Here is a 14,341-nt window from a genome sequence, read left to right on the forward strand (position 1 = left end):
TATTTAGTGGTGAATGGGCCACTCTGTAAATGAATTTGAGAACCCCTGTTATGCAGGACATACAGGTGAGATAAGCTAGTTTACAGTGGGACTTCAGAAAAAAAAGTTAATGTGTAAAAAAAATCTATAAAACAACAATCACAGACATTCTTTGCCATACTTACTTTCTCTCAGTTCTAACTCAAATGTAAAATTACTAGCTAAGAAGTTTAACTCAAAAACGGGAGTGGCGACTGAAAAGTAACTCTTGGGGGGAGGGGGGGGGGGGGGCGTATGAAAAGATTAAAATAATGTATTTCCTTAAAGTTTCCCATCCTGACTTCTAAAACAACTTGGTGTTTGTAAAACACAGCTGCCCTGATAACATGCAACGTATGTTAAGAAGGCTGCAAACGAATGCCCTCAAGGTGTACAGTTATTCATAGGAGCAAAGTCCAGTGCAGAACTGGTCTGTTCAACGTAGTTTGATTATCCATGGCAAGATGGCCCAGGGGACAAGAGGAAAGGTGGGGTAGAGGAGAAATAAAAGAAACTTCAAGTCACTTTAGATCTCAGCTGCCTGAAGACTTTAGCACGTCAGCCTCCCATTGGTCTGCCCGCTTGAAAACATTAGAAAGTCTGTCAAGTCCACACGCTATCTATGGAAAGGAGCACGTTCCTGGCAGAGGGCTGTCTCTCACACGTGCTCAGCTCTCCTCTCAAACTTAGTTTTTATATATATTTATATTTTTATATATATATTTATATATATATAAAAAAGCACTTGGTTTCCAGGGGCATTCATAATGAGGTCCACAGTGTTTAGAACTTAAATTTTTTCTCTTTGTTTGGAACAGTGTTTTAAAGTTTTGTTTTGTTTTTTAATTAAAAGATAGTTTTAAAGCATGTTGGACTTCAAAAACATGAGTTTGTTCATGTCTTCTGGACTGAGCAGTCGCCTCCTTTTGATTAAGAGGGCCTGCTCACACATATTTACACATTCGCTTCTGGCACCAACAGCAGGCACTGCTAAGAGCCAAAAGGCCAACTTGGCTAGTTTTGTATGCTTTTGGGTAACACATGACCAGTACTGAAACAGATCAGGAGTGGCCTGGAAGAGGGGTTCTTGCAAATAATCATAGACTTCGTTTTTCCCAAACCGGTCTTCTTCCTGAGCTGGTGGGGCCTCGCCTGCTGCCCGTGGTTTCTTGGTGGAAGGTTCAAATTCTGTTTCTTCTGCCCAGGACTCTTTCACTTCGTTGATCAATTCACAGACTTTGCCAATGATCTCTTCATGCTGGTATGGTGGGACAGGCCGCAGCTTCTGCTGAGGGTCCAAAATCATGGCTACTTTGTGTGCAGAATGAACTTTGAAGTTCTCTTTCAGTGCCTCCAGGAAGAGATGGCAGAGCTTGCTGACTACACCAGCATCATTGGCTTTGGAAGTGAATAGCTTCTCCAGTTTAACATACGTGGGCAGGACCAGCTGCAAAGTGGGCCGGTTCTCATTGCTTAGCTCAATCACTGCTTGTTTCACTGGTGCTAAAATGGCTGCCAAGTTGCTGAGCAGATGCTTGTTCAGGTTTTGGATGAGGTTCATTTTCTTGGCCCTGCTGTAGAACTCGCAGATCTGCTCATAGCGCTCATGGACAAGCAGGAGGGAGTCAGTCACTGAGTTCCAGCAGGGTGGGGGAGATGTCTCCTCCAGAGAGCCAAAGGTCTCCTTTGAGAGGCCTGTGGACCCTGCCAAATCTTCACAGACATTCAGGAGCTCGATGACTTCATGCATATTGCGAGCTTGTAGTGTTCGCTTGTTCAGCACACTTTGCACTACTGAGTTCAAGGCACAGGCTGAGCAACGCAAGCACATGCCTGCCTTGGAGAAAGCAGATGAGTTGACCTTGCAGTCTGTGACATACACTGTCCTGATTTCTGACATCACAAACTCTGAGAGCACGTTCTGCACCCAGTGGTGGATAAAATCACCATTTTCTCGGATGTCCACACCCTTAATTCCCAGGACATAACTCTTGATGTGGTTGCCTTCTGCCTGGTAAGCTGTCAAAATGTAGCAGGAATCTGGGCCAACGCTTTGAGAGTGGCACGTGACCCCTATGCCCAGGCAGGCATTGCTGCCCAGGGCACAGGTCACTTTCACTTTCACTTGGTTGTACATCCGAGGCAAGTGCTTCAGAGCCAAAGTGTTGAAGTTACCTAAGATTTCAGTGACAGAAAAGGCACCATAGCGAGCGCCACTATCCACCAGGGTCTGTGCCAACTTGATGAATTCCTTTCCGCTCACCACACTCAGAGCTCCCAGATCGGTGCACATCACCCGCAGCAACCTCTCAGCAATGTTCTGCCGCTCCTTCTCCGGAATTGCGCTGTTTCCTACTGAACCACTTGCAGATGCTGCAGGGAAATACAAGAAAGGCAAGGGATTTGTCAAAACTGTTCCTTCTATACCAGGGATAGGAAAAGGGGCAAGGCATTATGTCGCATAGTACTTGCCCAGACTGCAGCAGATAGAAATCTGTTCTTGAATCTAGCATTTCCTATGGGCAGCTCCTATCCTAAATTGTTTCTAATTTCAGGCTTTCCTGATGCTATAGTGATAGCCTTGTTCTTTTCCTTAAAGCAGAGAGGGGCTTGTGTGCAAGTTTTCCTGGCCTTGGGAAGAGAAACTGCACAAGTGGATTAGGCAGAATCTAGCCAAGGTGAGGGCCACAGGCTCTTTGTTCCTTACAATGGCTCTCTTGTTGGCACTGAACATTCTAATCAAGTATGCTATTCTTTTTCAGTGCATAAATGTTGGCAATTAGGATTCTGATTCACCTGGCATATCTCATTATGGGAAACTGGCCTTTCCATTTCAATATTGATTTCAATTTGAGTTTAGGATTCAGGTCTTGTGTTAGCATCACATGCTTTTATAAGAGCTACATCTATACAAGTTTGTATGGACATCTGGCTTCTTTGTTCAATTTAGCTTTACTATAATTTAAGGATCTCCTTCAACTCTCCCAGCTTAAGTTGCTCCCATTTGGGGGGCTGCTGATGGCTATATGGTTGATGCCATTTTTGGCCCAATGGAGCACTAGGTTTCAAATGAACGGTGTTTCTTCAGGGCAGCTCAGCTAAAGCACCTTACTAATGATTCTGGATTATGTGCAGGAGGCTGTGACCAAAGTAGAAGGTTATGTGGCTTGCTAGTGGCTGATCCAGAGTCAGGCTGACTCCTGCCACTGCCAATAAATATCAGGTTATGCCTTATGTCATGATGTTGCATCTTGTGGCACAGAAATCTAACCTCAGATCAGAAGTTGCAGCTCCTTTGGAAATCTAATCTAGCTAACTGGTTCAGGACAGGAGTTCTCTCAGTAATTTTTTTGGGGGGGGAATGTGGGACTATCACCACATACTCATCTTCTCCTCTGGGGTTCCCACATGTCCTCAGTACATATTCCAATGGTGTGCCAGTCGGAAGGGTGACAAGTTTGTAGAATGCTATGTGGACAACTGAGGAAAAACATGTAATTAAAAGCACCACAGATTAGTGAGGAGTATGATCTTTGGCCTGCTAGAACTACAGTTTTGCCTCAAATACAGAGCCACTGGTTCAGAACCTACAGGTAAAATATAGTGCTCAAAGAGAAAACACTGCTACATACTATTATTGGCATTGTTTCTTTGGAGCTGTGGTTTCCACTTTTCTTCCACAACAGTCGGAGGTGATCTGGGTTGGTTAGAGGCAATGTTGTTCTCATTGTCAGCTGTGGGGCACAAGACATGAATACATTAGTCAGAGGTGGGGGACAGGCATTTCACTAGGAAGGAAACACATGGTGGCCATGTGCTGGGATGGTCTAGGTCAGTTCTTGTACTCTCAATATCCTCAGGACAGTAAGATAGGAACAAACTTAAAGCACAGAAAGGGAAAATGGTCTCCAATACTTTTTACTTTTACTTTCCTTTGTTAGGGTAACCCTATTCTACTATATTTTTCTGTAGGTTTTTAATAGTTAACTAACAGTAGAAAATGATGTTTTTAACCTTGCAGTGCCTCTGTTCTCAAGGTTTGTCCAAGTCCATGTATGCAAACACACACGGCATATTGCCCCAAATCTCCTTAATGCAGCTGAAATAACAGCAACTTATTTTTGCTTTAGTGTCACTGATGCCATCAGCACAGCCTCAGGAGCGCATCTGTTAGCTAGCTGTGACTGTAGAGCCAAGACATGACATTTAGAGTGTTTTCAGTGGGGCCTAAAACAGTTGTCACTTTAATTTCTGGAATAAGAGATTTTTGTGAAGGTAAGTGCAAAAATAAAATTGAAAAGGAGCGGGTTTTAAGCAAATTTGATCACTGGTTCTTTTCTTGATTTATTTTTTTATCCCCTTAAGATCCTACCTTGTAGCAACCTTCCTATCTTTCCAACTTCTGAGTGGTTGGAGCCACACCCTGCTGGCGTCCCTGAGGCTCTCCAAGCACCCTGGTCTCCCCAAGTCCTCAGCACTGCCCCACTCCCCCAGGGGTGGTGGTAGGAAGGGGAAGCTGGAGGAGGGAGAAGCCCAGAGACTCTGGCAGCAGCAGCAGGAGAGCAATGTAGGTAGTGACACCCAAACTAGGAGCCTGAGGGGGCCACAGGTCAATCCCTTGGGGCTGCATGCAGCTCATGAGCAGCCAACTGGTCAGCCCTGCCCTGGGGTTTTGGAGATATGGAGAAACATACATATAAAGCACTCAAATATTTTTGAAGCAATTTAAATTTGTAGAGCTTCAGTAGTATAAGGGCAGACAGAACAGCCTCCCAGCTAAAGTATCCCTGAGAAACACTTCAGAGTCTGATATAGCTTGGACTAATTCATAGGACTGAACACAGTGCGTCCTCTGTCTACTCAGTTTTTATAGCATTTTCAAGTTGATTAAAGCACTATAAACATTACATCTGCCTATGCCCTATGCTATCCTCAGCCTCCTGGTACCTGAAGATCTTGTAAGATTAAAAATATGTTTTTCTCCACCACAGAAAACCAGGTAAAAATTTTCTTTGGACCTGTTCATTGCTGCCCCTAGGCTGAATAACCTGCTTACTGTAGTGCTCAGTGATAGGACTTCCTGTAAGGCTGAAATCTGATCAACTCTTCTTGGTTTGTAACCATTGTTCAACTCTCCCTTCACCTCTTATACCTCATATAGACTGAATAGTCCCTCTCTGCCTGCTCCCCATCACCCCATCCTGCACCAGGGTAAATTCAGTTGCCACAAACCACCCTACTTTTATTCTGCCTGGGGATTGCATTGGCAACGTCCTAGGCCAACAACTCACTGGATCTCACTCAAGAGAGATTCAGGAAATGGTTGAAAATGGAAGAGAATACCACCTCAATAACTAAACTGTGATTCTATAGCAGACAAACAAATAATAGGGCAGGGATTTGGTTGTGGGCCTGTCAGGGGGAATCTCTCTGCCTGTCTAAAGGAACCAAGACCTTACACAGTGTACTCAGAAAGGGATGTCCAGTATTTGGAGAGCCTGATGCTGAGCTCCAAGACCACAGAGTCAAGTCAGAAAGAAGGCAACCACACAAGCCTTTGTGGGAATGGAGAGGAGAAAGGAGAAACAGGAGACCTTCTGCAAAATGCTGGAAATCAGAAATGACTGGCTAGATTTTCCCAAGCTCTGTCTATTCTAACTGCTCTCTTGCCAGCAGCACAGATAGTATGAATTCTGCATGTCTGCTGGTAGCTAATGAGATAGGCCTTGTGTCTGTTTCAATTTTGTTCAGGTAAACCCCATTCATGTGACAGCCTTCTGGTCCTGGCAAGGAGAAAACTGTATTTCCCTTTTTAAATCTATTTCATAATATTAGGAGATTTATTTTGTGCAATTATCCACTGGCATTTGATATGGTGTTAATAGGATTTGTGCAGTTCATTCTCATCCTCTTTTATCAGTCAGGTTGAGTCTAGATAGATCACTCTTCTTTAATTTCTCTTCACGCCTCCAATCCTTTAATCCAGGTTCAGCCTTGTTGTCCTCTTTATTTTAGCAGTAGATTGCAAAAAAAGGCATTATATGGTAGCACTAGACCTGAACAAAGTACTCTGAAGGGAGTCAAAGCTGTATATTGCACAGTATAATTACAGAACAAATTCCTTTGCCTTGTATTCTGCTGTGCTATTTCTGCCTCTCAGTCTCCAATTTACATTCTAATTGCTTCTTCCCATTGTGTAGCTATTTTACAGAGCTATAATCTTTCCTAATTACCTTTTAGCCTCCAGACTCAGCCCTCTGCATGATTCAAGTGCCAACAAAGCCCTGTTCTTACTCTTTGAGACTAGCAGCATATTCCCTGTCTTCAGTCACTTGTGTAAAAGGGTCTAATAGACTTATCATTTTCAGTTGGAAGAAGATTAGATATTTACCATAAACACTCTGAAAAGACTTCAGAAATGACAATTTAAACTGGGTTTCTCCATGCCCTATCAGGAAAGGCATTCAGCACTATCCACAGTCCTATCAGATTGCTGCATGGGTGGGATGCAGGTGTAATATTCTAACAGACATACTGTCATGATGCCAGATTCCTCAGTACAGTGGGGCAAGTGGGAGCTTAGTGCCAGCACACACCATGCTGAGGTGTCACTGCTTTTTCAGCGAATGCATTCAGTAAAACACTGAAAGGCCTTTGCCACTCAGTGCATAGGGACACTGTACGAAAGGCAGTGTCCTGTTTTGATGTATAGGGTGAAATGCACTGATTTCCCATATTGAAATTTATACTGAAATAAAAACTCTTGAAAACAAAACAAAAAAAGGAAAAATGGAAGCAAAAATGTTTTGAATGCCCAAACTATTTTCCCCCAGAAATGTCTTTTGCCAAATAGTCAAGAATTCAATGACCAAATGAAGATACCATATTTACTCATATACCACACATAACTTTCCCCTCAAAATCAGCCCACCTCATCCCCCAAACTGGAGTGTGTGTCTTAAGCAGGGAAGCTGACTTCCTGCCTAGAGTAAAACCCACACTGCTTTGATTCCTGCTCCACAGTACAGCAGCAGTGGCATTACTATTATTATTCAGGCAGCTGAGTAAGTCAATTGATTTAATGGCACATTGTTCTTTGCAACTGTTAATGATCATCTTTCCTTTTTAATGATCTTTATGTTCCAATTATCAAGCTAAACTGTCACACCATGGCTTTGAACCTTGGTCCTCAGCCTGCCACCCTACAGCTGATGACCCAGGCTGGTCAAGGCTGACCTGAAACCACCAGCAGAGTCTAACCTTCCACCTGCTCCCTGTCACTGTCATGGCTGGCTGGGCTCAACTGACCCTCCAGTGGAAATATATTTTTTTCTGCGTTCTGCCTTCCCAAAAACCAAGGTGTATGTCTTATTTGGGGGCATTTGGTATATGAGACACTACAGGTTAGTGTTCAAATCTCACCATCCTTCCTAAAATGAAAGTTTCATTCTCTACACCACAGCTGCAGCACGTATGAGCAGGGAAGAGTAACAATGGAGACAAAGGTTCTATTGACTTCAGGGAGAAACTCTGTTTTGCCTGAGTCTAGGATGGCTTCTTCTCAGCACAGAAGATCTCCATCTGCTTTTTGGATCTGAACTCCACTGAGTGGATTGGCTGATGACTGCTAACGAAATGATCGGTTCCTAGATATTGTTGGGATAAATGAGAAGAGAGTGGTGTGATTTGATACACAACATATGAGTACAATGTACACTTTTGACCTACCCACAGAAAGTGATTTGCAATACCCATTAAATCACTTAAAGAGCCCTGTGCTCCAGGAGTCACTGCCCCATGCTCTAGTTCATCTAACATTTTTTCCCCTGAGAATGCCAAGTGAAATTGCATGGTCTTTAAAAATTGTAAGTACAGGAAACTCCACTGGCACAATGAGAGGAGTTGGCATCAGGTGAAACTCTGTCATTCAACCATATGAATTGGTTGTGCCCAACTTACCTGCATGGGACTGCATGTGTTCCAGGAGATTGTTATAAAACTGGAACTGGATTCCACAAGCTCCACAGGTGTAAGGTTCTGTTCAGAAGAAATCAGTTCAGAACAATTATATAGAATATGCAGAGAAATAGCATCTCCTGAATTACAGCCACAGAATCTGATGCTGCTAGCATATCTCCATGTCCTTAATTTAAACATGCAGGCCCCTGGGAGTTACTGGAACTAGACACATTTAAAGTTAAACACATCCACAAGTGTTTGCAAGATTGGGTCCCTTATCAGACTAGTGGATGATTATAAAGGCTATACATTTACATCCAATTCATAGCTGCTTAAAATTATTTCTTTTTATAGCTCTTTGTTCTTTTGTGCCTTAAAAGTTAATTTAATTTTAGATCCAGTTTTTTCATTTCTAGCTCCTGACTCCTTTCTTGCGTCAGAAGGCAGATCTCTCCCCTACCCCCTTTTCCCACCCATAGAGGGAACTGGGCTGTGACAAATCCCACTGTCCTCAAGCAACAGGGGCACTGCATGGACAATTAGGCCTGTGCTTTCTTGGCCACTGGACAAGCCTCAGTTCTGTTGGGTGGGCTAAAGGACATTAAGCTCAGCAGCCAGGGTATGCAGAAAGGCTGAATAGGAATACAGCACAAAAAAATGAGCTGCAGGCAGGTGGCAGGGGAAAGGGAACAGGACATGGAAGGGGCTGAGCAGAGCACAAGAGCCAAATTCCCAGCCAGTGGAGAGGGATGGAAATGTTTCTAAGCTGTGTCTTGGTTAGTGAGTATTTGTGCACACAATTCACACCTGACCATGAACCAGCTGAATGTTTTTAGTTTACTTCTATCTGAGGAGAAGCAAAATTGAAAGCTTAATTTGTCACTGAGCTGGCCTGAAAGTGTGGGCTTCCAATTCAGTTTTCGTATTAGTTGCAGAGTACTGACTTTAAGATGTACAAGACACCATGAATAGCACCATAATTATTTAAAGATTTAATTCTAGACGTTCCTGTATGCCAGCATACTTGCACTACTCCTTTGTGGTATTATGCTTCATAACAATAACATAAGCGCAGTATGTGAACTATGTATATAACTGACTGCCAGGCACAGAGTAAAGTCCGGTGTTACAGCATGTTCATAGATTCATAACTGGTAGAGTCGGAAGGGACCTCAACAGATCATCAAGTCCGACCCCCTGCCATGGCAGGAAAGAATGCTGGGGTCAAATGACCCCAGCCAGATGCCTATCCAGGCTTCTCTTGAAGACCCCCAAGGTAGGGGAGAGCACCACCTCCCTTGGAAGTCCATTCCAAGTTTTGGCCACCCTTACCATGAAGTTTTTCCTGATGTCTAGCCTAAATCTGGTCCAGTTTGTGACCATTGTTCTTTGTTTGCTGTGTATCCCTAATGAATCTGTTGGTGGCCACAAGATCACCTCTCAGCTTTCTCTTGCAGAGGCTGAAGACGTCCAGGTCCCTCAGTCTCTCCTCACAGGGCTTGTCCTGTAAGCCCCATACCATACGAGCGGCCCTCCTCTGGACCCTTTCAAGTCTATCAACATCCTTCTTGAAGTACGGCGCCCAAAACTGGACACAGTACTCCTAACTGCAGTCTGATCAATGCCGCACAGAGGGGAAGTATCACCTCCTTGGTTCTATGCCATACATCTGGTGATGCATGATAAAGTGCAGTTAGCTTTGCTGATGATTTTGTCACATTAATACTCATGTTCATCTTGGAATCCACTATGACTCTGAGATCCCTTTCCGCTTCTGTGCTGCTGAGAGGGTCACTTCCTAGCCAGTAGGTGTGCTGGATATTTTTGTGCCCTAGGTGCAGCACTCCACACTTGTCCTTGTTGTACAGCATCCTATTGTGTACTGCCTACTTTTCTAACCTGTCCAGGTCTGCCTGCAATCATTCCCTACCCTCTGGAGTGTGTACTTCACCCTACAATTTAGTATCGTCTGCAAACTTGGACAGAGTACACTTCACACCCACATCCAAGTCACTGATGAAGATATTGAAGAGTACAGGACCAAGGACCAAACCCTGCGGGACCCCACTACCCACACCTTTCCAGGTCGATAACAACCCGTCTACTACCTCTCTCTGGGTGCGACCACTAAGCCAATTTGTCACCCACTGGACCATGTAAACATCTATGTCACAGCCTCTTAATTTATTGAGGAGAATAGGAGGAGATATTGTATCAAAGGCCTTGCTAAAATCCAAGGAAATGACATCCACCTCTACTCCTGTGTCTAAGCATTTTGTGACCCTGTCATAAAACAAAACCAGATTGGTCAGGCATGATCTACCTGCTACAAATCCATGCTGGTTGCCCTGCTGCCTTATTTTTCTTGCTTGACTCCCACAAATATGATCTTTCATAAACTGTTCAAAAACCTTTCCAAGGATGGAGGTGAGACTGACTGGCTTAAAATTACTTGGATCCTCCTTCCTCCTCTTCTTGAAAACAGGGACCACATTGGCCGTTTTCCAGTCCTCCGGGACCTGACCCGAGCACCACGAGTCCTCAGACAGCCGTGCCAGTGGTTCTGCTATGACACCGGCCAATTCCTTCAGTACTCTCGGATGTAGCTCATCTGGGCTTGCTGACTTAAACACATCCAGTCCATCCAAGTGACTCTGCACCAAGTCAGCGTCGACAGTTGGTGCACTGGTGTCCATCTGATGCCCTTCTAAGAACCCATTAGGAGACTCATCTTGAGACCCAAGTGCAGGCCAAGTAGGTTTACTCCTCCTTGGTAGCTTCCCCCTGCTTCCACCACCTATATGCTTTCTTTTTTGCCCTTAGGCTCCCCTGGATTTCCCTGTTTAGTCAAGGAAGTTTTTTGGCTCCTTTCCCTCTTTTCCCTCATACTGGGATAGTCTCCCTCTGTGCCCGAAGGATTGCTTCCTTTAGAAATAACCGCCCTGTTACAGATGTGTATCTAAGCTTTTAGGAAAAAAGATATAGTTTATTACTGAGATATCACATACCTCTTCTAGATGTACAACAGAAACAGCAACCATGCCAGAAGGTCCAGATTGCTTATTTCCAAAATATATGCAAGACTGTCTTGGCTATAACTCCAGATAACTCCTAACAGCAGATAGCAAAGAGCAGCACTTAGAACAGAGCTGGATGTGTGATAAAGCAAAAATGAAAAGGCTTCTTACACTGAAACCTAGGGAGCTATCTATCAAAGACAAGAACACCCAACTACCTGTGGGTGCACACTTCTCACAAGACAACAACCACTCTCTCTCCAATCTCTCAGTTCTAATCCTCAAAGGGAATTTACAAAACACCCTTCGTAGACGAGCCTACAAACTTCACTTCATAAATCTACTGGATAAAAACAATCATGGACTAAATGTGGACATTGGATTCACAGCACATTATAACCTGCCTGCCATTTGATAACCCCAGGTAACCTGTCTGCATTTTACCAGCTACATTCTATCACCACTTAAAATCCCCCCTTTTCCCCACAACTACCTGTTTCACACCTATCGTCTCACAGGGCCTTGATCCTCACTGTTATGCATTTGCATTTTCACAGACCTGCATTTTGCATACTGGCTTCCATTCCACACAGGACAGCACCCAAAGCAACAACAAACTCTCCCTGTGCCTGAAGAAGGGTGTTTGTACCCAAAAGCTTGCAAAGAACAATTTTTCCACCTATTTAGTTGGTCTAATAAAAGATATCACATTTACCCCAAGAAAACCTTGTCTATGGAGAAGAGAGTGGTTTTTACAACTGAGCAGAATACATTTAGAAGTTCTGGCAATTTGGGTGGATTGGGAGCAGAAAACTGTTTGGCAGCTTGTAAACTATCATGCAGTTTTGGAGTCAATGTACATTTATATTAATGGGACAAATCACGTGTCCTGGTATCAGCTTCAGGCTGCCAACAAGCTGAGGAAGACAGCAATGTTTTAATTTATTTTGGTGGATAGTTTTTTCTTCAGTACCAAAAGCACCATAAAGTTTAAAAGGTTGAGATTCTAGTGCTCAACCACTCAGCAAGGGCTGGATCCTGTGGAAAGTGCTGGGAAAGTGGAACTGTTTGAATGCAAGTGCTCCAAGCAGTCAGCCAGCTCACTGCATTTATTCAAACTCAGATACAGGGCATCTTTCTGGAAGTACAGCACAAAATAAGAGAATCAATACATTTAACAAAATTTAGTACCCTAAAAAGTGCCTGCTTCCCTTTTTATTTTCCTCATCAATTTCTTTTTGTCCTCCTCTTCTCCTGCTTCAAGGTCATCTCATGTTTTTGAATGCCAAAACATTTTACCTGTTTCCTGTTTCCTTTTCTTCTCCACTTTTCTATTTTTAGTCATGTCTTGTCTTTTTATTTTTCTGTATTTTTGCCTCCTTTGGTCCCCTTTTTTCTTTTGTTATTAATTTCCCCCTCTTCAGCCTCCCCCATAACTGCCTTCTGAATTCTTGTAGTCCTCCATGATTCTTTGCCCTGTCTCTGAACTCCTCACCTCCATCACAAATCCCTTTCGTCTACCTCACAAGAAGCCTCTTTAACCATCCCCACTGGGTGAATGGCTCACCGCTTCTGAATCATTCTTGAGTCTGCTTGCTAATTCCTGATGATTTTTCTCCTGAGCCTCATCCCACATCCATGTGCTCTGCTCTGAGACAGAAGGGTCATGCCCAGGTAACCAACCCATCTTTTCTAACCCACCTGCCCTTATACCTTCCAAATTGCTCAAAATGCTCTACACAGTTAAGGCCAGCAGCTAGAGCTGCTTGGGAAAAGTATTTTATTTCCAGTGACACTGAGCCACAGAGCTAACTCCAGAAGTCTGAGGTTCAGGCAGTCCCTCCAGGACCACACACATCCTCAGTGGACCAAAAGTTGCTACATTGGCCAACATACAAGGGACTGCACTGAGGACCTACCAAGCTAAAAAAACCCATGAATTCCTACAGCTTGAGAAAAAGAGCCAAGATTCTGAAAGTGGGAACGAGAGTAATTCCTAGTCCTCTGGGGACTGGCATGAGAAAATACTGATAACCAGTGATCCTGGTTTTCTCTGATTAAAAAATGGCAAATTCTCTGATAAAAACACAACAATGCAAATTCTCTGATTACCTCCCCAAAATCTGTGATTAAATTGAAAGGCCACTGTATATATAGATATCAGCTGAACACAATGTTTTCTTGATGTATTTACAGTTTTAAAGCAATTTGGAAGCCTGCCAGTGCCTCCATCACTAAAATAAAATCAATTCTAAATTTTGATTTGATTTTGGGTTTTCATCATGGAAAATCAAAGCTCCTGCTAAGACCAGTCTGTACACCTCAAGGAATTATGCACAGAAAAATTCAAAATTATGCACAGGAACACTCAAAATTATGCAAAATTAATTATTTTTATTTTTTATAAATTAAACGAAATATAACATTATTTGAACCTTCTTTAGAAATGTATGCAAGTACTTTGTATAGTTGGGGGGTAGGTGTGGGGTGTGTGTGGGGGGATTTGTGAAGGTGTGGGGGTGGGGTTGGTGGGCAGGTGTGGGGTTTGTGGGGGAGGTATGTGGGATTTATGTGGGGGTTGTGAAGGTGTGTGGGCAGTGTGGGTATGTCTGGGGGGTGGGTATGGGAGTATGTGGGGGGTTGTAAATTGTTGTTGCGGGGTGTGGGGGCATATGGAGTTTATGGGCAGGTGTGGGGGAGTGTGGAGTTGTGTGTGAGGGTTTGTGGGCAGGTGTGAGATTTATGGTGTACAGCCCCCACCACTGGTGGCTCAGCAGCAGCAGGCCCTCAGAGCACTCATAGCCGTGGCAGGAAGAGCCCTGGGTGGCGCACGCCTCTGGCTGAGTCCCAGAGCCTGCATGTGCTGGCCCGGAGCCAGCCCAGCCTACTGATGTGCACCTTCACACCAGGCTGGGCTGCCTCTGTGTCAGCACATGCAGACTGCAACATAGCAGATAGGAGCCGTGCACCATCGGGCCGGGTGGACTCCATGCCTCCATGGGCAACGTCCCACTGGAGTGCTGGAAGCCCCATGTGGAGGCACGGAGCCAGCTGGCCTGGCCTGATGGTGTGTGGACTGGGAGCCGTGCACCATCAGGCTTGGCAGGCTCTGTGCATCCACGTAGGGCTTCTAGCACTTCAGCGGGAAGCCATACATGGAGGCATGAAGCCCACCTGGCCCAGTGGTGCACAACTCTGTGCCTCCATGTGCAGCTTCCTGCCCAGCCCAATGGTATGCATCTCCTGGTCCATGTGCCATCTGGCTGGGCCAGCCCTCCATGTGGGGCTTCCCACAGACACCTCCCTGCTCCCTCAGCCTTCACCCACACACCCCTGCCCTGCCCTCC

General features: G+C 44.5%; 1 protein-coding gene across 9 annotated transcripts in view; it reads right to left on the reverse strand.

Moving 5' to 3' along the window:
• Positions 1–277: 277 nt before the first annotated feature.
• ZNF618 (zinc finger protein 618) overlaps positions 278–14,341 on the reverse strand; it is a 127,318-nt gene continuing 113,254 nt past the window's right edge. For 8 of the 9 annotated variants that reach the window (XM_025210437.1, XM_025210435.1, XM_025210439.1 and 5 more), the window contains 2 exons: positions 3,651–3,752; positions 278–2,391 (listed from right to left, as the gene is read on the reverse strand). In XM_025210437.1, the coding sequence (XP_025066222.1) occupies positions 878–2,391; positions 3,651–3,752 (1,616 nt within the window). In that variant the 3' untranslated portion in view covers positions 278–877. Of the gene's footprint in view, positions 2,392–3,650; positions 3,753–7,977; positions 8,056–14,341 lie in introns of all 9 variants that reach the window. The other variant, XM_025210440.1, reaches the window with a different exon arrangement.

This window comes from Alligator sinensis, unplaced genomic scaffold (genome assembly GCF_000455745.1).
Source record: "Alligator sinensis unplaced genomic scaffold, ASM45574v1 scaffold610_1, whole genome shotgun sequence".
Lineage (NCBI taxonomy): Eukaryota > Metazoa > Chordata > Crocodylia > Alligatoridae > Alligator > Alligator sinensis.